Source organism: Saccopteryx bilineata, chromosome 3, assembly GCF_036850765.1.
Source record: "Saccopteryx bilineata isolate mSacBil1 chromosome 3, mSacBil1_pri_phased_curated, whole genome shotgun sequence".
Lineage (NCBI taxonomy): Eukaryota > Metazoa > Chordata > Mammalia > Chiroptera > Emballonuridae > Saccopteryx > Saccopteryx bilineata.
Window position 1 is genome coordinate 289,653,051 of NC_089492.1, and position 22,717 is coordinate 289,675,767.

Sequence of the window (22,717 nt, forward strand, 5' to 3'; positions counted from 1 at the left end):
CTTCTCACACTGTCCCAGCCTGCCGGCTCACCCTCCAGGTGGCTGTGGTGCCAGCCTGTCCCCACGGAGACCCGCCTCCCCTTCCTCCGGGTAGGGTTGCTCTGCCTGCTCCCATGGGCTCTGCACTGTTCTCCTGAGGCACCTCACCGGGGCCGCTGGCCCTGACTTGTCCTCGAGGGCTTCCTGTGAAAGGCAATGGAGTAACCGTGACGAAGGCCCAGTGGCTGTGCTGAAGGCCCCAGCCAGCAGCGGCCTCACAGCGAGACGAGTATTGTGGCCAGTGCGATGCCACAGCTATGAGGTCCAGAGACGATTTGGCAGCTCTGGAGTTGGGGGCCCAGGGTGTCCTGCCGTCCCCAGGATCTGCCCTCTGTGTGCTGCACAATGACATGTCCCTGTGTCAGGGCTGCAGTCTCAAAGCTAGTAGACGGCACCCCAGCAAAAGCTCAGCCGCACTGTGCTCTTCCCTGTGGGCCCGTCAAGACCACACGGCCACATCAGCTCGCAGGGTGGTCTAGGTATGTGGACGCATGTCTGCTGCACCTGGTGTTCCTGTAGGAGAGAAGTGAGCGAGCTGTTCTCTGTTGTGGGCACAGGGCAGTGTTTCTGAACTTGTGTGTGTGAAACGCTTCCTGGCTGGCCTGGCATTCTCCCCCAGGACGGGGAGCCTCTGCCCTATTGTCTTCCAGAGTCCGAGGTTCTGGGTGGTTCTGGTGATCCGGGAGTCAGAGAAACATGGCTAGAATGTATATATGTCTCAACAAATACAGTGACCATGTCCTCACACCCCATTCCCTTGGCCTCGGCTGTGTTGGGCACCACTGACTGCCACCACTGCAGTCCCCCTGGTTTCCTGCCCCCATGCTCTCTGAAACCACGGTCCCCAGCCTGCGGTGGCGTCAGAGCAGCCAGTGGCACTGGGGCTGGGCTCAGGCATGTGCATGCTGACGGGCTTCCCTGCTGGTTCTCCCTGCCGCCGGGGAGGGTGTCTGGGTGGGTCTCCTGAGTCCGAGTGTTCCTCTCACCCGCCCCTGAGTGTACCTGTCCCCCCAGTGCCTGTCCTGGGTTTTTTTCTCCCCATGAGTCACCCAACTCTGTGGCTTCTGTGACCTCCATGACACCAACGTGTGTATATCCGCTCAGGCATCTCCCTGAGGTCTGGTGGCCATGGGCACTGGCCTGGGACGTGGCCAGTAGACCCGGCCTTTCCCTTGATTTTCCCACTCACCATTTTCTCACAGCTTGTGAAGCCATTTGTGAATAAATAGTGTCACCTTGGATTTGCACTGCGTCCTGGGGGACAATGCCGTACCGCCAGGGAGCATTTCACACACCCAGCTTACCTTCCCCGGGCCTCAGTTTCCTTTTAGGGGCCGAGTTGAGGGTTAAATGAGATGACACAGGCACAGCCACTGGCACATAGGATGCACTTTATAACCGTCTGCTGTTTTTATAGTTTTTGTTTTATTTGCTCTCCTGGTGTTGTTATTACAGGTACAGAGAAAGATGCAGAGAGAGGTCTGCACAAAGCTCATGGTGCCTTATGTCCCAGGGACATTTATAAACATGACCCTGTGCGTGGCTGCGGAGAGGGCTTTCATTGTAAATTCCCCAAAGGCCCTAGCGAGCCCAAACATCCATAGCAAGAGCAGCCTCTGAGAAGTTCGGACGCTTCTCCAGATAATTCCTGGTCAAAATGCAAAATCTGGACTTCCAAATTTTCCAGAAAACACTGAAAACTTCTTACTAAAATTGGGGTATGGCTATGGATGTTCTCAGAGAAAAAGTGGGTAACTTGGAGCTTGTGTTACTTAAAAAGAAGAGTTAAAAATACCTAAAAATGTTGAAACTGGAAAAAGAATAATGAACTCCACCCACGGGAAGGAGTGGGAGGAGCAGGAAGTGGCCGGTGTTCATGCCTTCAGACCCAGCCCCTGGCCCCCCCAGGTATGGAGCCTCCCGGTCATACAGTCTGTGCATTTTGAGCTGTGGGAGCCCTTTCCATCCCTGCCCCCTGCCGAGTCCTGGGCCCCCACCCATGGAGTTTCTCCTCCCTGACCCCCAGAGCCAATTGGTTTGGATGCCACAGGCCTCCCTGCTGCCTCCGGGATGCAATGCAGTATCGTGGCTCATGGCTCCCTTAATTCACCCTGTGACTTTGTTTCCCTAAACATGCCTCTGGCTTTTCTATTGCTGCTGCTCCGCCTAACTCCTGTCTGTTCACGGTGCTTCTCAGAGACTCCTCTCCCTTGGCCAAGGCCACCTCCCCACCTCCCTTGTGACCCATTATTGTTCCTCTTATACATTTTGGCCTGTTTGCATCTTTCTTTTCTTTTTTTTTTTTTTTTTGTATTTTTCTGAAGTGAGAAGTGGGGAGGCAGTCAGTCAGACTCCTACATGCGCCCGACCAGGATCCACCCGGCATGTCCACCAGGGGGTGATGCTCAGCCCATCTGGGGCGTTGCTCCGTCACAACCAGAGCCATTCTAGCACCTGAGGCAGAGGCTATGGAGCCATCCTCAGTGCCCAGATGGAGCCTTGGCTGTGGGAGGGGAAGAGAAGGACAGAGAGAAAGGAGAGAGGGAAGGGTGGAGAAGCAGATGGGCGCTTCTGTGTGCCCTGACCGGGAATCGAACCCAGGACCTCCACATGCTGCACCGTCACTCTACTGCTGTGCCAGCCAGCCAGGGCTGGCCTTTCTGTGTCTTAAGATAATGGCAGTATCAGGCTCATTTTTCAGAGACCATGGTCCTGCTGTCCTTAAGGAGCTCAGTGTCTACTGAGTGAAAGGAAGGAATTTTTGGAAAAATGACTTCTTGAGTTAGTGCTGTCGGATGGCTGCATCCCAAGCTGCTGGGAGCTTTTCTGTGAGAGCCATGGGCGTGTGGCTCCTTGTCCTTTATTGAGCTGTTGGGCGGGGCCTTGCCCGCTCAGTGGAGGGGCTGAGCCCCGGGCTCTGGTGCCCTGTGGAGAACCTGTGCCACCCTGCCAGAATGTGATGTGAGGGGACAGGGATCCCTACATTGGAATGCTTCTGCTTGCAGAACCAGATCAAGGCCGGGTTCGTTGGAACCATGCCTGCACCCTACTCCCGGTCACACCAGGGTAACGCATGACCACACGGCACAGTGAGCCATGAGTGTTGACCAGCATGAGTCTTTTCAGAAAATAAGAGCCCGGAATGTGTTGTTGCCTATCCTGAGCTTTCAGGAGTCTAAAGTCAGTCTGTACAGTTAGGACCCCTGGCGCTGGTGGTCTGGGGGTGTCTGGGAAGGTGCTGGCTGTGCTAGGGCTGGTTGCTAGGGCAGCTTTGCTGACCCTGCAGGATGCTGAGCTGCGCGTGTCACCTGCATTGGGGGAGAATAACGGGATAGTGACCACTGCTTGGGTCACTGGGACACTTGTCACACGTGTGTAGGCAGACACAGCCCCAGGGGCAGCACCAGGAGGCCTGTCTTCCTGCCCCCGCCCCACCTTTGCCTCTGCCCCTCCGTTCCACTTTGGTTCAGCACCTTGGACAGCTGTCTGCTCGCTGACCTGGCCCTGCTCTCGCCTTGGAACCTGGGCAGACACGTCCCCCTGTCAGGATTTCCTCTGGCGTTTTTGAGGCAGTGGGCACCTAGCCCTCCTCCCAGCCTCCTTCCAAGACCTCCCCCAGCAATCCTCACCTTTCCGTCCCACATCAGGCGCCTGGGAGCCCGTCCTCGCACCCGCAGACCCTCTGCTCTGTGACTCCTGGGGTCTCCCGCTGCCCGAGGCGGTGGGTGGCTCCTCAGGACCTCTGTGGGCATGGTGGGTGCACTGTCCCAGTTTGATGTCAGACACAAGGTGTCTGACTTCCTGAGCCCATTCCTCCCAGTGTGCCCAATTAAGTGGCCGCCCTGCCATGCCACCTGGCTGCCGAGCCAGAATTGCCGCAGTCTGGCCCCTCCCTTGAGACCCCCCACCTTAGCCTGCGGTCTGGCCCCCTCTTGAGGACCCCCCACCTTAGCCCCCAGTGTTTTGGCCTCTCCCTTTATAGCAAACCGGACTCTGGGCTCTCACCTGCACGGGACTCTGGGTCTGCCCATTGCACTGAAACGGCCTCTGACCTGTGTCCCAACCTCCCTGAAGGCCTATGCGCAGCGGCCTGGCCGGGCCTTCCAGAGCAGAGGTAAGGTCAGGCCCAGGCTGCGCAAGCCCCCGCAGCGGCTCCCGTCCTGCTGCAATGGAAGCATGTCTCTCACTGGTGCCGTTTCTTCCCGTGCAAGGCCCCGTGGAGCTTGTCTCCTGTGTGCCTCCGCTGCCCGTCACCCCTCCGCCCTCTCCCGTTGCTCCTGGGGCCCTGGGGGCACTACGCCTTGGGCTTTGCACTTGCCATGTCCTCTGCCTGGTTGCCGTCCCCAAGACGACTGTGCACTTGCCTCTTTTTCTTCAGGTGTCTGGAGAGAAGGTGGCTTTCCTGACCACCCTGGACACAACAGACCCCCGCCATGTCCCTGACCCGCATGCCTGTGTCCCCAGGCACCAGTCACTCCCTGGCAGACGTCCCTCCTGTTGGCTTGCTGCCCCTACTGGCATGGAGGCTGGCGGGGTGGGGGCTTGGGTCTCTGCTCTCAGCTTCCCTGACAACAGGGCCTGTCTCTGAGCAGACATGCGGGGTGCAGAATGAGACTGGACAGAGGGAGACAGGCCCTGTGTGAGAAGGAGGACTGCAGAACCATGACGGGTCAGCACAAGGTACGCCGCCACCCAGAACAGTGAGCGAGGCTGTGCACGTGCTGAGGCCTGGGGACACATGACGGCAGCTCCTTCCTCAGGGACTGCTCACCGAGCCCCTCCCGTGTTCCGACAGCTGGGACACAGCAGAGTGTGACTCATGTGCATGGCTGCCCAGGGGCCCCAAGGCAGGGGACAGCCCAGCCTTGCCAGGACCTGATGGCAGGGGAAGCAGGAAGAAACCATAGGCCGTGGGGGAGGGAGGCAGGTGGCCCATCAGCAGAGATGCCCAATGTCCCAAGCAGAGGTGCAGGAGGAGGCCTCCCACCCAGAGCCTGTGGCTTGGTTTTGGCGGCCAGTTGTGGAAAAGCTGTAGTGTGAGCTTGTAGGAGGAGTGATTTCACCAGAAAACACAGAGTGAGGCCCAACCCTCCTGTGCAGGTCCGTGACCTCACTCAGCACTCCCGTGTGGGCAGCGTGCCAGGCCCTGCTGGGAGAGGGAGACAAAGGGATGAGCAAGGCAGCGCTCCTGCTGTGAGGAGCTTCTGGCCTTGCGGAGTCACCGGTGAGGCGTCAGACGCTGGCTCAAAGCTGAGTGGCCAGTGGCAGCCACACATCTGCCAGTTCTCACTTTCTAAGAATCTCTGCTTTTGAAAACGTCATTCTCTGCAGCTAACTCTCCAAAGACCAACTTCATATCCATCTAGATAGGTCCAGGGGGTCGGTCGGAGTTGGGGGTCCAGTGATAACCCTGGAACCTCGCCCCTCTGCCCTGCCCTCACTGGTGTGAGATTTGAGCTCCACTGACCTGACCCAGGAGCTGGTGTCCTTCTGCCCACACTGGTCCTCTCAGCAGCCTCTTCCGCTGGGGGACATGTGGCTCTGGGCCCCTGCTGGCCAGTGGTCCTCCCTCTGCTGGAAATTCAAAGCACTTTGCTCCACCGGGTCAGCCATGTAGCATGAGGACATCCTTCTATACAAATGTGCTGAGATCTTTTGGTTTTGGTGCCATATTTTCTTTCAACTTTATTTATTGATTTGAGGGAGAGAAATATCAGTTTGTTGCTCCATCCATCCGTGCACTCATTGGTTGATTCTTCTATGTATGCTGACTGGGGACTGAACCTACAGCCTTGGTGTTATTTGGATGACGCTTGAACCGAGCCACCTGGCTAGGGTGTTTTTGGCGCCCTATTAATTTGCTTTTGCTTCCGCTTTAGCTGGGATCATTAGGGACACACATGGCAGATGTCCCCTAACAGTATCTTTTCTCTTATAAACGTGCAATTCTTTTTTTTTTTTTTGTATTTTTCCGAAGTTGGAAACGGGGAGGCAGTCAGACAGACTCCCGCATGCGCCCGACTGGGATCCACCCGGCACGCCCACCAGGGGACGATGCTCTGCCCATCTTGGGGCGTTGCTTTGCCGCAACCAGAGCCATTCTAGCACCTGAGGGAGAGGCCACAGAGCCATCCCCAGCGCCTGGGCAAACTTTGCTCCAATGGAGCCTTGGCTGTGGGAGGGGAAGAGAGAGAGAGGAAGGAGAGAGGGAGGGGTGGAGGAGCAGATGGGTGCTTCTCCTGTGTGCCCTGACCGGGAATCGAACCCGGGACTTCTGCACGCCAGGCCAACGCTCTACCACTGAGCCAACCAGCCAGGGCCATAAACGTGCAATTCTTAAATATCACCCTTCACCCAACTTCAGCCTCAACTCCCTTGAGGAAACTGACACCCACTGGAATGGTTCTTGGCCTTCAAAGATGTGACCTTGACCTGGTATGGCTGAGGCCACAACCCCCCAGAGCTGGGGTGGGCAGGGCCTTCCGCACACTGCTGCCGGCTTTCCCAGGCTTTGTGTCGCTGGAGACAGGGACTTGTGTGCCCTGCTCTCCCTGCCGCCTTGCTTAGGAAAGTGCCAACGGTCCTACAGCAGTGGGCGGGTGAGGTTCTGACTTTCTCAGTTCCTTAGATGGAATGTGAATCCCCTGCCTGTGCTGCTGACACATGGAGCCGCTGTCCTGCTGTGCCAGATGCCTTCGCCAGAGTGCCCCTGTTGACATTTGGATGTTAGAAACCCATTATTTTTACTACACTGTGCATTAATTGCCAAAACTAATCTGTAGTAATTACCGTAACTACTCTCCCTCTGCCCTCGGTCCTGGTTCACAGAGACACTCGCAGCTACATTTGGAACCTGGGGAGGAGAAGTCACAGAGTCTTGAGAGACTATTGCTCACCTGGCTCTTAGAATAACCCCTCCCTTGTAATTACCAAGGGGGCTCTTTAAAATAAGATGAACTTATTATCATTTTCTTAATATAGGAGGCTGCCACCCACACTCCGTTGCTTGGAATTAAATATGGAAATGGGGGCATCTCAGATCACCACCCACAGCGCAGCCAGCACATTGGGCTCTGGGCTGCTAGCGGCTGCTCTGGGTCCACGGGCAGCCCCGGCGGCGGCTGGCCAGGGACATAGAATTAGGTCTCTGTTTTAAGCCAGTCAACATGTCAACACTTAAAACAGAAAAATTTGTAAGCACTTAGATGTTGGGTTCAAAAGTATCCTTAGTGCCTGATATTTATCTACATATGTGTCAGCGGCCAACCAAGTCTTTCCTTCCTGTGACTTCTGAAATGAATGCGGGACCCAATAACGGAAGGGCCTGCAGTGTCGCTGTCCTAGTTCCCATGGCGAGTCCCAGCCGCTCACAGCGATGACTGTGATCTGTCAGTTACCATTCCTTGGTCAGTGGCACCTGTTGTACCTGAATGGAAAGAAATTGATGTGGTTTTTCTGTAAGAACCTGGAAAGGGGCATTTTGGGGAGAACTTAGGTAGTTGACTTTTTTTTTTTTTTTTTGTATTTTTCTGAAGTGAGAAGCAGGGAGGCAGAGAGACAGACTCCCAAATATGTCCAACCGGGATCCACCCGGCATGCCCACTAGGGGGTGATGCTCTGCCCATCTGAGGCATTGCTCCATTGCAGCCAGAGCCATTCTAGTGCCTGAGGTGGAGGCCATGGAGCCATCCTCAGCGCCCAGGCCAACTTTGCTCCAATGGAGCCTTGGCTGTGGAAGGGGAAGAGAGAGACAGAAAGAAAGAGAGGGAAGGGTGAAGAAGCAGATGGGTACTTCTCCTATGTGCCCTGACCAGGAATCGAACCCAGGACTCCCACATGCTGGGCCGATGGTCTACCACTGAGCCAACCAGCCAGGGCCAGGTAGTTGACATTTTTAATTAAAGTGTAAAAAGTAAAGAGCTAGATGGTGACTCCCAGAGTCAAAGAGGGCTGGTGGCTCCCTCTGGCAAGACGCAGGGCCCAGGTGGCAGACTTAGGAGGAAACCAGGCTCAAACCAGGCAGGTGGGTTTACACTTTCATTTTGAACAAAACATACTTTTCTCACTTGATGCCTTTATTGCAATACACTGTGTCACAGTCACACATACTTATTTTATGATAATCCCTACAGATGTTGTGATGAGATGAGGTTATGTGGATTTTAGTTACCATTATTCTGCAGGGGCCGTTTGAACTGTGGCTTTCTCTTAGCAACAGGCAACGAGACTGTCAGAAGCAGCCCCAGCCACTGACAGGTGCGGGCTTGCTTCTCACCGGGAAGTGGGGAGAACAGCTAGAAATCAACATGTTTATGATCATCCTGGTTTTAGAAGATCAGTTCTAAGTCCGTGATGGCGAACCTATGACACACGTGTCAGCACTGACATGCATAGCCATTATCATTGACACATGGCTGTATGCGGCCGCATACCACAGAAGTATGGGGCCGCATGCTGAGAAGGATGTTTCATCCTCGGCTCCTGCACAGCCAGGTGCAGGAATCGAGGATAAAACATTTGTTGTAGTGTAGACACTCTGTGCCGGAGGTCTGTAGGCCAAAACAACAGAACTCTGGCACAGAGCATCTAGTTCTGGGACTTCTGGTTAGGCTGTTTATCTCAAAGTGACACACCACCTGAGATATGCTCGTTTTTTTGGGAGAATTTTGACACACTAAGCTCAAAAGATTGCCCATCACTGTTCTAAGTAGTCACCAGAATTCACTCTGTGCACAGAACCCCAAAGGGCCATGGGGATGCTTTCCTGTGTCCAGGTTCACTGTAGCGACGCTGAGATGTCTGTTGTTTGTGACAGCACCAGTCCAGGCGGCCAGGAGCCACTGCCGCTCCCCGCGAGGCCCGCTCCCTGGCAGAGACTCCCGCTGCCGTCTCTGAAACCCAGCGGCCCTCAGACTCCACAGCACTCGGGCCTCCCTTTCCCAGGCCAGCACTGGAGTTTGCCATGTACTGAGCCCGAAAGTTTGCCTTGCTGTCACGTCTCCTGATGCCACTGTGGCTTCCTTGGGAGATGAATGGAAGTGGGCAAGCCAGTCCAGTGGGGACAAACGCCGGAGCCCCTGTGTCCTGCAGGGTGTGTGCTGGCATTCCTGCCGCCCTCATCACGCACAGCTGTTCCAAATGGCTGGGATCAACCCCCGATGTTGTCCGAGAGTCCGCGCGCTCAGTCCCTGCCAGTCCCTTTCCCCGACACTGGGGTTCATCTCAGGTTTGCAGTCACCCAGCCCCTCCTCTGCCACAGCTCACCACTGGCTGTCAGGCTCAGGACGGGGCTCTCTGTAGATGTCACCACCCACAGACATAGCAGGATAATTTTGAATTTCAGTTTTGTTTTCTGACAAGTCGTCTAGATCACCCAGCTCTGGGTTTCTGTGGATTGGATAAGCAGCCTTTTCCTGGCTCACCTTCACTGCACCAGACTGTTGCCTAAATACAGGCCCAACAGCTGGCTGTGGGAGCTGGCTGCTGGGGAGGGGGGGTCCACTGATTGAGCTCCCTCCCTCCTCTCTTTCTCCCTTCCTCAGCAATCCTTTCCTGAGTTTTGTATGCCAGGTTTGGAATTGGGCACGGACATAAGGACAGTAAGGCATGCCCCCACCTGGCGCCTGCTTCCATGTCACACGAGATGCAGGTAGCCTGGGGTCCCAGGCCAGGGCTGATGGGGCATCTGGCATCAGCACGCCCAGTTGCTCACGCCCTCTCCGTGGCAACCCTGGGCACAGAGCCCGTGCTGCTGGTCTATGCTTTGGGTCCTGCAGTGTCATTTTTTACAGGGACAGAGAGAGAGTCAGAGAGAGGGATAGACAGAGACAGACAGACAGGAATGGAGAGAGATGAGAAGCATCAATCATCAGTTTTTCCTTGCGAGATCTTAGTTGTTCATTGATTGCTTTCTCATATGTGCCTTGACCGCGAGTCTTTAGCAGACCGAGCAACCCCCTGCTGGAGCCAGCGACCTTGGGTCCAAGCTGGTGAGCTTTTGCTCAAACCAGATGAGCCTGAGCTCAAGCTGGCAACCTCGGGGTCTCGAACCTGGGTCCTCTGCATCCCAGTCCGACGCTCTATCCACTGCGCCACCGCCTGGTCAGGCTGCAGTGTCATTTTAACAGTGAAGTCCCTGTGGAATCTCTGCCAGCGTTTGGGATAAATGGGGCACAACCGCAGTGAAGGAGCTGATTCTGACCTCTCTCCTTTTTTCCTCTTTTAACAGTGTCTGCCTTTCAGGGATGCAGGGAAGGGCTAATTGTACCTTCTGCATTGTAGACATTACTTCTAATTTAAACTGTTCCTTTTCACCCCCCCCCCTCCTTACCCTCCTCCTGCCCCAGAGAGACCCTCCGAGTTGATGGCACTGCCCGGTGGCCCGAGCTGGCAGTGCTGGGGCCACGGCCTCCCACCCTACACACTGACTGTGTAGACCCCTCCCCCCACCTCCCGCTGTGATCCTGAACTCCCTTTTCCATAATCATACTGTAGTGAGGAATGTCACTTGGAGCCCCACTCTCCCCTGTCCTGCATGGAGAGGTAATGCTGTGTGACCTCTGGTGCTCTGTGATCATGGGCTGGTCCCCACTCTATCCCAAGTGAATTCTGTGCCCTTGGACATGTGCCTCTCTGTGCCTCCTGTTCCTGCTTTGACAGATGGGGACAGTGATAGTGCCTGCTCCATAGGGATTCTGTCACGGAGGAGTTCGCATTCATTTATTCACCCTGTGTCCTGTATTTGTCCCGATCTCACCCTGAGTGGATATGTGGCATACATCAGAGAATGACAAAGCCCCCTCCCTCCAGGGGCTGACGGACCTTGGCGAGTCTCAGTGTGTGACCAGTGCCTCCCGGGCCCTCAGTAAACGCCGGTGGCTGTCCCTGCTCCCAGGGGCATCACTGCTTCTCTGGTCACGGGCTAGGGGCTTAACTGGCAGGCCCCTTGCTGTGGGTGGACAGGGCAGGGGCCTCATGCTGGTCTCAGGCAAGGCTGCCCGTGTCCAGGTCTAATAACTGTTTAACGCAACAGAGACTCCTTGCAGAGCATATTGGGACCCCGTGTCTAGGCCCTTAGAGCGCTGAGCTGCTTAAAGCCAGTTGTCACATTGCCCTGCCTGGCTGCCTCAGCCTGTGTGGCCCCCGGCCTCCATCACCTGTGCCCCTTTCCATCTAAAAGATCAGTTTCCCCAGCGTTTCATTTACCCTGTCTCTACATTGACTGTGAGCCTTGTTGGTAATTTGAAGAGTGGGGATGCTGGCCCCTTCCCACCCAGGCTGAGCAGGACAGTCCCCTCCCTCCCGGGCTAAGCAGGACAATCCCTCCCGCCTGGTCTGAGCAAGAAGGTCCCTCCCTCCGGGGCTGAGCAGGACAGTCCCCTCCCTCCCAACTGAGCTAGACTGAGCAGGACTGTCCCCAGGACAGTCCCTCCCACCCGGGCTGAGCAGGACAGTCCCTCTTTCCCAGGCTGAGCAGGACGGTCCCTCCCTCCCAACTGAGCTAGACTGAGCAGGACTGTCCCCAGGACAGTCCCTCCCACCCGGGCTGAGCAGGACAGTCCCTCCCACCCGGGCTGAGCAAGAAGGTCCCTCCCTCCCAGGCTGAGCAGGATGGTCCCCTCCCGCCCGCCCAGACAGTCCTTCCCTCGGGGCTGAGCAGGACAGTCCCTCCCTCCCTCCCTGGCTGAGCAGGACGGTCCCCTCCCACCCAGCTGAACGCACTTTCACATGGCAAGTCCCGACTACTCTGAGTCTGCGCCCCATCGGTCATGTCTCGTTGTCACCAGTTAGCAAGATCTTCCTTAAGAAAACACCATGGTAATAAATGCATAATATTTTTTTTACCAAGAACACTAATTTTTAAAAACATTTCTTTATTCTAGAACTGCTCAAATATACAGAGAAGTAGGGAAAGGACAGTGGCCCTCCCTGTCTCCCCCGTTCTTCTGCGTGAAGCCCTGGCCCGGGGCAGCGGGAGCTTCTGTTCTTCTTCGTTGTACTGTATTTTGTTTTCCTCACAGTAGACAAAGTTTTCATTAATCCAATGCCTAAAAATTGATGGATTCCTTATAAACATGCAGATTCTAGACTGGTAGCTCAGGTCCCTCCTCCCTGGGGTGGGGGTGGCAGTAGGCAGGGCCCAGCAGCAGCTGTCCTTCAGGAAATGTCCCTCCAGCCTCCTGGTCACCTGCCTGGCCCCACAGGCGGTTACATCTGCGAGCTCCTTGTCAGTTACACAATTCCCCGTGAGCCTGGCTGGCAGCAGTGCATGGGGTCTGGTTTCTGCCTCTCTGGATTCTTTTTTTTTAAAGGTTTTATTTATTGATCTGAGAGAGAGAAGGGTTGGGGGAGGAGCAGGAAGCATCTGTTCATAGTTGCTTCTCATATATGCCCTGACCGGGCAAGCCTGGGGCCTCGAACCAGCAACCTCCACATTCCAGGTCCAGGCCTTTTCCACTGCGCCCCACAGGCCGGGCTGCCTCTGGATTCTCAGAAACCATTCTGTATCCTGGGGCAAGTGCACATGACTCTAAGATTTCTGGTAGCTATTAGGTTGGTGAGTATCTTTTCTGCTTTTATAGGTCAAAACTGTTGAATCTTGGCATATGGTTTAAGTTTTAAATATGGAATAAGTATAATATTGTGTTGTACTGGGGGCAGGATCAGGGGCTGGGGGGCTAGCAGGTATGCAGTCGGGATCCCATCAAATAGAGGGGGGTGCAGCAGGTGTTTCAAGACACCTGGGCCTTCCGTGAGCCTGCCTCTCTGTTTGTGACTGTTTCCTACAGTAGCTTTATTGAGGTATACAGTTCACGTGCCATGCCCGTCACCCATTGCAGGACATTGATTTTTAGTGCAACCAGAGTTACAGTACCATCCCCACAGTCAGTGTTAGAACGCTGCCGCAACCCCTACAGAGAAGCTCCGTGCCCCCAAGCAGCCGCGCCCCACTACCCCTGACCCCAGCCCCTGGCAGCCACCAGTCTGCTTTCTGTGTCTGGAGTTGGTCCTGGATGTCTCACGCACCAAAACCGTACCATATCGGTCTCCGTGTCTGACTCGCTCCCAGCACAATATTTTCAGGGCTCACACGTGTCACAGCATAGTGGCTCTTTGTTTCTTTTTATTGCCCTGTGACGTTCCATTGTGTGGACGGGCCATGTCTCTTTGTCCATCAGTTGATGGACATTTGGGTTGTTACTGCTTTCTGGCTGTTGTGAGTGATGCTGTCATGAAACCGTGTGCACGTGTGTGTGCATTATCACCCTTCTGAGTGTGCACCCAGGAGCAGCAGTGCCTGTTGTGAAGCTGCCACCTGCTTCCACAGTGGCTGCAGCTGCTCCACTCCCATCCCCACTGGCAGGGTCCAAAGGCCCTGATTCCACTGCCTTCTTCCCCACACTCAGGTGTGCAGCACCTAGGGGGTATTGTAATGCGACTGCCCTAGCAGGGTAAAATCTCTGTGGAGGTTAGGGAGAAAGACTGTCATTGTATTAGTGGCCTAGAACATCAGCTGAGGTCAACTTCAGAAGTTCCCGAGAAGGCCCAGTTGATATCAGCTTCAGTGGTCCCAGCCCGCGCGCCCCAATCCTGCCCCGCCCCACCCCGCACGCCCCCAGCGCTGTGCGGCTGCTGGGGGGTGTTTACCCTGCTTGTTTCTGGGATGGGAAACCGTCTCGCCTCCCCCATGTCGAACCTGCCACATGCCTCTTTTATGCACAGGTGTCACCATGAAGCTCATGGACGAAGTGGCTGGGATCGTGGCTGCACGTCACTGCAAGACCAATGTAGTCACAGCTTCCGTGGATGCCATTAACTTTCATGACAAGATCAGAAAAGGTAACGGAACTCCGCCGACAGGGGGAGGGGCTGCCTGTGACTGCTTGGGTCCCTCCTACCATTTGCTTGTGGTCCACACCCAGGGGCCCCGGCAGTGACCCATTTGGCTTGAGAAACAGGAAGCCAGAGTCGTGCCCTGTCCGGACAAGCACCGAGCCCAGGATTTGTTCATCCGATTTTTCAATCTGATAAAAGTTCTCACTCCAATGCGATTGGAGCCTTTATCTTGCTAAAAAATGGCATAAGCTCATCATCTTAAAATGCCCCCTGAATGGAGTGAGCGGCCCTGCAGAGGGCCTGCGCTCACAGTAGCTGTGACGATTGCCTGCAGATCTCAGGGGGCATGCTCCCAGTCCGGGAGGAGTGGGGAATCTGCAGTGTGGGTCGTAGCAGGGTCAGTGCAGGAGAGCCCCCTGCCTGCAGCCCTCAGCCGCCCCTCCCGCTCTGCCTAGGCATTTTTCTGACACAGAAATGCGGTCCCGGTGACCAGGGCTGGAGACGGAGCTTGTGTATCTCGATACATTTCCTCTGTGACCTGTGTGGGCCCAGGTGCTCCCACTCATCTCAGATCACTGCTGCTTTGAAGATTTAAAGCAAGTGTCCTCTCCCGACATGGGGCTGTTTCTGTCATGTTGTGTCTTCTGAGAGGAGGCCCTGTGCCCCTGAAAAGTAACACCTCACTGGGGTGCAGGGTGGTGTCAGGGCTATGGGAGCCTGGTGTTGATTCTGAAGAAGCCTCGCTGTGGAAACGGCACATTGGAAAAAGCTGTCAGACCAGACTGGTCCCTGGCCACAGGAGGTGACAGAGTAGAAGAAAGGCAGGCCTGACGCTCCCGCCACCAGCCCCAAGGAGCACGTCTGAGTGGAGCGGTGCATCCAGATCCGCAGGGGCCGCACCAACCCCTAGGGCGCTGCCGGTCCCGCTGAGGCTGCCTGGCCCTGCTGTTCCCCCCACTGCAGGCCACACCTGGCAGCAGCATCCCCTGAGTGCTGGGCTTGAAGCACCCTGAAACTGAGGGCGGAGGGTCCCCTCACCTCTCTGGCATCACTGAAAGCTGGTGAAGCTTCCTTACTTACCCAGGTTAGACTTGGGTGCGTCTGCGGTCAGGAGAAGGACATCTGCAGCCCCGGTCCCCTCTGCTTTGCAGGTCTCCCGGGGACGTGGGCCACAGTGTTGCTATAGAATCTGCCCTGAACGAGTGGCTCTTGTCCATCTTGGCTCATCCTTCCTGGCCATGGGCGTTGTGTGCGGTGCTGGTGTGAACTTGGGGAAGGGTGCCAGGCCTGTGTCTTTCTAGGGCAGCTCCCTGGGTAAATCCCGGTGACCGGGGCTGCCCTGTCAAATACACTTCACAGCCCACAGTGGAAAAGGCATCAACTTCCCTTGGGCCTGCCCTGTGTAGCAGCTCCCCAGCCTCTGAGGTCTCCTGGGCAGGAACAGAAGTCTCCTGGTGCCTCTAGTCAGCAGCTGCGCTCTGTCCTCCCCCGAGGCTCCCAGAGATGCAAAGCCGGCCTCGGTTACAAGTGCAGAGCCCCTTACAAAGCCCCGATTGCGCCCTCCCTCCTCAACCACCAAAATGAACTCTCGAGGGAGGTGGAGGTGGCAGGAGATGCGTGGCTGCCTGGGGTCAATGGAGATCGTGAGTTTCAGGGAGACCGCGACCTCGAGCTGGAGGAGAATGCTTCATCTGGGGATTGATTTAGCAATCTAGACCACACGGGCACCTGATGCAGGGCTCTGCTTCACAGACACACACACACCCCCATTTCTGGGAGCCTACTCTCGTTCCCTGACGCAGAGAGGGGCATTCACGCCCAGAAGCCCATTTCTGGCAGACATCCCCCCTGTGACGGGCTCCCTTTGGGCGGTGAAGGGTGAGGGCTGCCCCCATGGAGAGGGGTCCCTGCCTTGGCCTGTGTTTGGCTGGTCTGTTTTCTCAGGTGATGTCTTGTTTGCTGTGTGAAGGGATTTGGGCCAACAACATAACAGTTATGGAACCTGGCCGGTTTCTGGGCCAGTGTCCCCCAGGGGCTGTCAGACACTGTCACACGGTATTTGTTGTTTCCGGAGGACTGTTCCCCTGTGAGGTGTCGGCTCTGCTCTGTGCTGTGGCTCTGGCGATGGTCACGTTCGTGTTCGGGGGCTGAGGTCTCCGTTCTGGTAGCACAGGCTTCACCGTCTGCAGAAATGGAATTGTCACATTTTGTCTCCAGTTCCACAGGGGAGAGGCCTCTGCAGGCGCTGTGGCTCCACCAGCTCCCCCTGCCCCCCACGTCCTGTGCTCCTGCCAGGAGCAGGGTGAGCCTGGTGGCCGCTGGTTCCGGAGTCTTGACAACAGGCATGCCCGTGCATTGGAAATGCAGCTTGACATTGCTGGTTGTTGCATTCTTGATTTTCTGATGCGAGTCTGCTGAGATCACATTAAACCTGCGGGCTGCTCCAGGGCACAGCCTCTGAGCCGCTGAGCCCTGGGTCCTCTGTCCCTGCCCCCCGTCACGTTCTCTTCTGCTCTACTGTGATGGGGCCGAAAGGGCCAGATCTGCTGCCACTCCGCGGGCTAGGCAGCCGCACCGCGGAGCCCCGGGGACCACTGGCGGGCACGGAGCCCCAGCACACGTGTCCACGTGCGAGCAGTGGCAGTTGAGTGCTGTGAAGAGCGGGTATGAGTGTCCCCAGGCTGCACGACACATGATGACAGACTTAAAACAGCAGGAATTTTCTCTCCCAGCTCTGGAGGCCCGGAGTCCACACCGAAGGTGTCGGGCTGTGCTTCCTCGGAGGGCTGTAGGAGGAGCCTGCCTTGTCTCTACTCCGGGGGCTCCGCGCATCCCTTGGTGTGTGGCCTCCTCACCCCAGCCTCTGCCTCCGACGGCATGTGGCCCTCTCCCTCCTCTCTTCTACCTCCTGTAAGGACACTTGTTGTAGGGTTTAGAGCCCACCTGGATAACCCAGGAGGATTTACATCTGTAGACCCTTATTTTAAATAAGGTCATATTCTGCGGTTCTCAGTGAATTTATCTTTGAGGATACCATTGAACCCACCACAGATTCCATCCCTCCTTACAGTTGATTCTGTAAAGTCTCCTCTGTGCCTCTTTGCCCACGTGGTTGTCAGTCCCTCCCTTATGAGGACCACCGGTAAACTCAGGGCGTCGCCTGTTTTTTTTTGTTTTATTTTTGTGGCACTTTAGTTGTTCATTGATTGCTTTCTCATACATGCGTTGACCGGCAGGCTCCAGCCGAGCCAGTGACCCCTTGCTCAAGCCAGCGACCTTGGGCTCAAGCCAGTGACCTTGGACTTTAATCCAGTGACCTTTGGGCTCAAGCCAGCAAACATGTGGTCATGTCTACAATCCCACACTCAAGCTGGTGACCTCGGGGTTTCAAACCTGGAACTTCAGCATCCCAGGTCAACACTCTATCCACTGCACCAGCTCCTGGTCAGGCAGGAGGGTCCAGTTCTGCAAAAGGCAGTCCTGCAGCTGAGGTGTGGGGGTAGCCCCAGTACCTGACCACAGAGAGAGCCCCCCTAAAGCCATATTCAAAGGCTCTGTGCGTCCCCAGCTTGGGGCCCTGAGGAAGGACCAGTGACTGCATGGCCAGGAGACGAGGTCAACCCCCAAAGTAAGAAGAGGAAGCAGCAGGGAACCGGGCTTCTCGGTGAGGACAAGGACAGTGTGGACCAAGGGACAGCCCCTCTTTCTGTTGGGGCATAGAATTAACTCGTTCCTGAGTCAAGTGTGAAACGTAATCTGTATAAGGACTACTTTACGAGGAATGATGAAAGTGTTGGCAGGTGGTCCCGGGCACACACAGGCAGACTGAGTGCCCCGGGGCTGTGCCCACAGTGCAGCAGCTGTCCACGGCCAGCTCCCGCCTGATGGTGATGGGCGATACTCCACCTCGTTTGGGAAGGGCTTGCCTGGCACCTCGCCACACCCCATCTCTCAGATACACAGCCTTGGAAGGTACTCCTCCCTCCTGCCAACACACATGAGCACCCCTCTCCTGGTCTTCCTGGGATGATGCCCCCGACTCCCCGAGACTGACCTGTCTGTACGGTGGGGGAAGCCCAGACGTTAAAATGCATTGCCAGCCGCACATGCCACCTATGTGTGAGTTCCCTATGGCTGCTGTCGTGACTCACCCCTGGTGGCGGGAGGTGACACAGACTTGTTCTCTTAGAGCTGTGGAGGCAGGAGCCGAAAGGTGCACAGCCTGCCTGCTTCCCGAGGCTCCAGGGCAGAATAGTTTTCTTGATTTTTCCAGCTGCTACAGTGCCCGCGTACTTTGGCTCCTGGCCCCTTCCTGTAGCCTCTGCCTTTGTCACCCGTCTCCTCTGACTGTGACCTCTGCTTCCCTCTTATAAGGACCCTGTGGTGACATTGGGCCTACCTTGATGATCCAGGGTCATCTCCCCATCTCGAGGTCTTCAACTTAATCCCATCTGCTAAGTCCACAGGTTCCCTGGATCAGGACCTAGGTGTCTTTGGGGACCATTTTCCTGCCAACCGCAGGTGGTGTCTTAGCAGATGGAGTGTGGCTCTCTGACTTAGCCGTTTCAGCACATTTCACTGGAGAGAGAGCTGGAGTGGACGGGAAGTCAGACCCGGGGTGACTGTTTCAGCAGCTATGAGGCAGGGGACTCTTAGCTCTATCTCCATTCAGCCTCTGGTAACACTTCCTACTCTGAAGTGCTGCCCTTTGGACGGAACCAGCCAAACGCCAGGCTGGGGCCTCATCTGTCAGGAAGCAGAGCCCACATCTCTGCATCCTGAGGACATTGCCCTGAAGGTCAGAAGGCAACATTGAGCTTCGGCCACGAAGCTCACACATGAAGGATGTGTGCTGAAGAGGGAGGACTCCATGCGTCCACCCCGCACACCCTGCAGCACTCTGGTGACCTGTGCCGGGACTGGACGCGCGGCAGCTCTCTGGCGGGGTAGCGGGCTGATGTTTACAACCAGGTGCTCTGGGATGCTGTCCCTGCTAGACCAGCCCTCGCACAGTCTTTAATACTGGTGACCTGTCGTTTCTCTGCTCGTGGCCGGGATGGCTGCCATGGCAGGCCATATTCAGCCCTGTCCCCCTGACCTGGTGCTCAGAGTCCGCTAGGGCCTGGCCCCCTTTTCACCCACGTGCCAGCCGGGTTACAGGCAACTCAGCAGGTGTGCGCTGAGGACACTTTGTCTGTGGTACTGATTGGTGTTGGGCCCGATGTCACTGACCCTTTGACTTGGAAAATGGCCACTGACAGTGAGACCACCAACCCAGGGGTTCTCACCCGGCACAGGTGTGCTGAGTGCCCCGTGTGGGACGCAGGGCCGGCACCGCCAGGGCGGAGGTGTGGGCGGTCCCAGTGGCGGGCTGGGTACTGGGATGCCAGCGTCACACCGGGCAAGCCCATGACGCTGAAAACCGTGAGCTTGCTTAGTACAGGTCACTGGCTTCAGTTCTGGTTTTTTGTTGGTTTGTTGGTTTTTAGTTGAGACAAAAGACTGAGGAACTGTTGGGAAAAATCAAAGGGAGAAAATAGGTACCTTTAATATAATGGTTGGGAAGCCTTGGGTGTGGAAACCTAAAGCTGAAATTTTCTTGTTCAGAAGCGATCTCTGCAGACCGTTGAAAATGAGGAACCTTCCAGAAAAAGCTGTGTGTGTTATGTAAGAAATACCAAAGTTACTGCACCGCCCCCCTGCTTTTTGTAAGCAGGTTCACTGCCATGGCTCTGTTTGGAGATTAAATGCTAAGCTGCTTTTAAAGATTTTATTTATTGATTTTAGAGAGAGGATAGAGAGAGAAAGAGGTTCTATTGGGGAACATCAACTCATAGTAGTTGCTTCCTGTATGTGCCTTGACCAGATGAGCCTGGGGTTTCAAACCGGAGACCTCGGCATTCCAGGTCAGTGCTTTATCCGCTGCGCCACCACGGGTCAGGCTGCTGTTAAAGTCTGAAATGCTTGGCAACTTCTTAGCCTTGGTAAGAGCAAATTTTTTATTATTCTGTTTGCTTTTCCAAATCCCTGGCATCGTGATGAAATGTGCCCATCTGCTGGGGAGCCAGGGCGCATCTGCCAGCCCTCCTGGGTCGTTCACGGCGGGCAGCTCCACGTGGTTCAGAAACAGAAGTTAGTGATGGTTGAGGAGGCGGGCAGCCGCCACAGATATGCGCCAGCCTCACTCCTGCTTGCTAATTCTGCTCCCTGACGAATGCCAGGCTCGGATTCAAGTGCTGTGTGATGTGCCTTCACAGCCCAGTGAGACCGGAGTCCCAGTCTCCTGATCCGGACACCACCCTTGGCCCTGAGCGGGACCGCAGTGGAGCCGGGTGGTGGGGCCAGGCAGTTGCTCTGATGTCTTCTCACCCCGGGTGTGAACAACATGGGATCCACCCAAGGGCCTGGGCTCAACTTCAGCAAGTGATGAGTGCAGCCTCACAGGTCCATCTTTGATGCTTGTCCTGGGCTGCCCAGTGGCGGCTGTGCCCCACGCAGCTGTGCGTGAACCTCATGGTTTCCTACAGTGGCCCAAAAGCATTGCTGAGGGTTCTCACAGGCCATGGCATCTAGCCCCAATGGTGGCCATGCCCTGCTCTGTCCCTTTCACTGGCCTCCGCCCAGGGCTCTCCTGCTGAGTTCAGACAGCTCAGTCTCTGCCTGTAGGCTTAAAGTAAGTGAAATCAAATGTGCCTTTTCTCAGTAGCACCCACCACATTTCTGGTGCTCAGTGGGCACACGTGGCCAGTGGCTACTGTGTGGTGCAGTGCAGACAACTTTCTACCCCCGCAGAGTGTTCTGTTGGGCAGGGTGGTCTCCGGGCCGTGGGCTCAATGCCCATGTCCCAGTGTTGGGCATGGCTGCCAAGATGCTCCAAGAGGAATTTTCTTAAGCCCCAGTAAATCCTGTGAGGAAGGCACTCGGTCATGGTGACACTGCCCCGTGACTGCCCAAACTCATCGGGACCTGCGTGCCGAGCCGTCCCATGAAGCCCCTCTGCCTGTAAACTCAAGGTCAGCACTCATCCGCACAGTGAGCGCCCTCAGACGTTGGGGCCGCGTTGGGACTCACCAGCCTGGGCCAGCTTCTTGGTAGTGCTCACAGGCTCTGCTTTTTTGTGGAACTCAGAGGAATTTAGTTTTAGGTCCAACTCCCAAACTCAGTTGGGAATCAGAGAATTGGCACCAGCACCGAGTAAGAGACTGACAGAACTTACAAAGAAATGTCGGCCCTAGCTGTGGCTTAGTGGATAGAGCATCGACCCAGTGTATGGATGTCCCAGGTTCAATTCCTGGTTAGAACACACAGGAGAACTGACCATCTGCTTCTCTCCTTCTCCTCCTGCAGCCAGTGGCTCGGTTGGTTTGGGCATCGGCCCCAGGTGGGGTGGATCCTGGTCAGGGCACATGCAGGAGTGTCTCACTATCTCCCCTCCTCTTACTTAGAAAAGGGAGGAAAAAGAAAAGAAAAAGAAATGTCACATTCAGCAATAGAAATGCATGGTTGAGATTTTTCAAATGTTCTTTGAGCTCCATAACTTAATGCACTCCTGACTTATCCTTACAATTTAATGTAACAGCCAGAAAAACAAGGAACTAACTACATTAAAATTCTCCAGTTTAGCTTCCACCTGGAAAAGTTCTATGGTTGCTGTAACAACTTATCAAACATCCAGTAGCTCAACAACTCAAATTTGTCACCTCACAGTCTGGAGGTTAGAAGTCTGACGCGGGTCGCATGGGCTAAAATCAAGGTGCGGCAGGCCAGTTCCCCCGGGGCTATGGCTGAGGACCTGTTTGATGCCCCTTCCAGCCTCAGAGGCCCCCAGTGCTCGCTGGTGGCCCCCTTTCCTGCTCCCCAGTCAGCCGCACAGCATCTCCCACACTCCTCCTGCCTCACTCATCCATGTAGGAGGACCCTAGCGATGACGTGGGGCCCAGCTGGGTCATCCAGGCTAATCTCCCACTTTAAAATCTTTAACTTGATCACATCATACAGTCTCTTTGTCATATCAGGTCACATAATTCACAAGTCTGGAGATTAGGACATGGACCTCTTTGGTCCTCAGAAATGGGCTGTTGTCCCACCTGCCCTGAAGAGGCAAGTAGCATTCCCACACGTTTCTGAGCTCTGCCTTTACCCCACCCTGTCTCACCCTGTCAGCGTGTGGGGGCAGGGTCATCCCTGAGGGTCCCCACAGTGAGTCTGCCTCCTGACCATCAGGCTGCCCGCATGCCTGGCCAGCACTTCTCACCTATGACCATAAGACCCGGGGAACACCAGCCAGGAAGCAGGGGCAAGCCCTTCCCACGAGAGGAGACCTCAGGGCGCTGCTGTGGGGACAGCAGTCCCGGGACTGAACACCTGCTGTTGGTCTGAAGGATGCCTGGAAAGGCACCTCTGCCTTGTCCCCGTGTAAGCACCCCTCTGCCGCCATGCCACACTCGTGGCTGCTCATGATTGACTTCAGGGTTAGGAACCTAAACATCTAACTTTAATCAAAAACTATTGTATTACAAACAACACACTAGGCTGACTGTGAGCATTAGACACAAGAACAAGAAGAGCGCGCCCTCAACACGGTGAATAACATTGGAAAGCTACGTGTGGTCCCAGGCGGGCACCAGAAATATTGGGGGGACACTGTAATTGTCTAACCACTGTTCTGTACACCTGAAACTCATACAAAATAACATTGAATGCCAACTGTAATTGAAAAAAAGAGAGAGAACTCTCTTGAGTGCCACAGATGATGCCCAATATAATGATTCCTTCCTAAGAGTCTAGAAACAATTCCGTCACAGACCAAACCCCAGCCTATCTCCTCTCAGAAATGGGACAT

The 22,717-nt window shown here is 55.5% G+C and overlaps 1 protein-coding gene across 1 annotated transcript in view; it reads left to right on the plus strand.

Annotated features, from left to right (window-relative positions):
* Positions 1-22,717, plus strand: part of ACOT7 (acyl-CoA thioesterase 7) — an 87,814-nt gene that overhangs the window by 47,756 nt on the left and 17,341 nt on the right. The window contains exon 7 of the mRNA XM_066265184.1: positions 13,762-13,878. Within this exon, the coding sequence (XP_066121281.1) occupies positions 13,762-13,878 (117 nt within the window). The remainder of the gene's footprint in view (positions 1-13,761; positions 13,879-22,717) is intronic.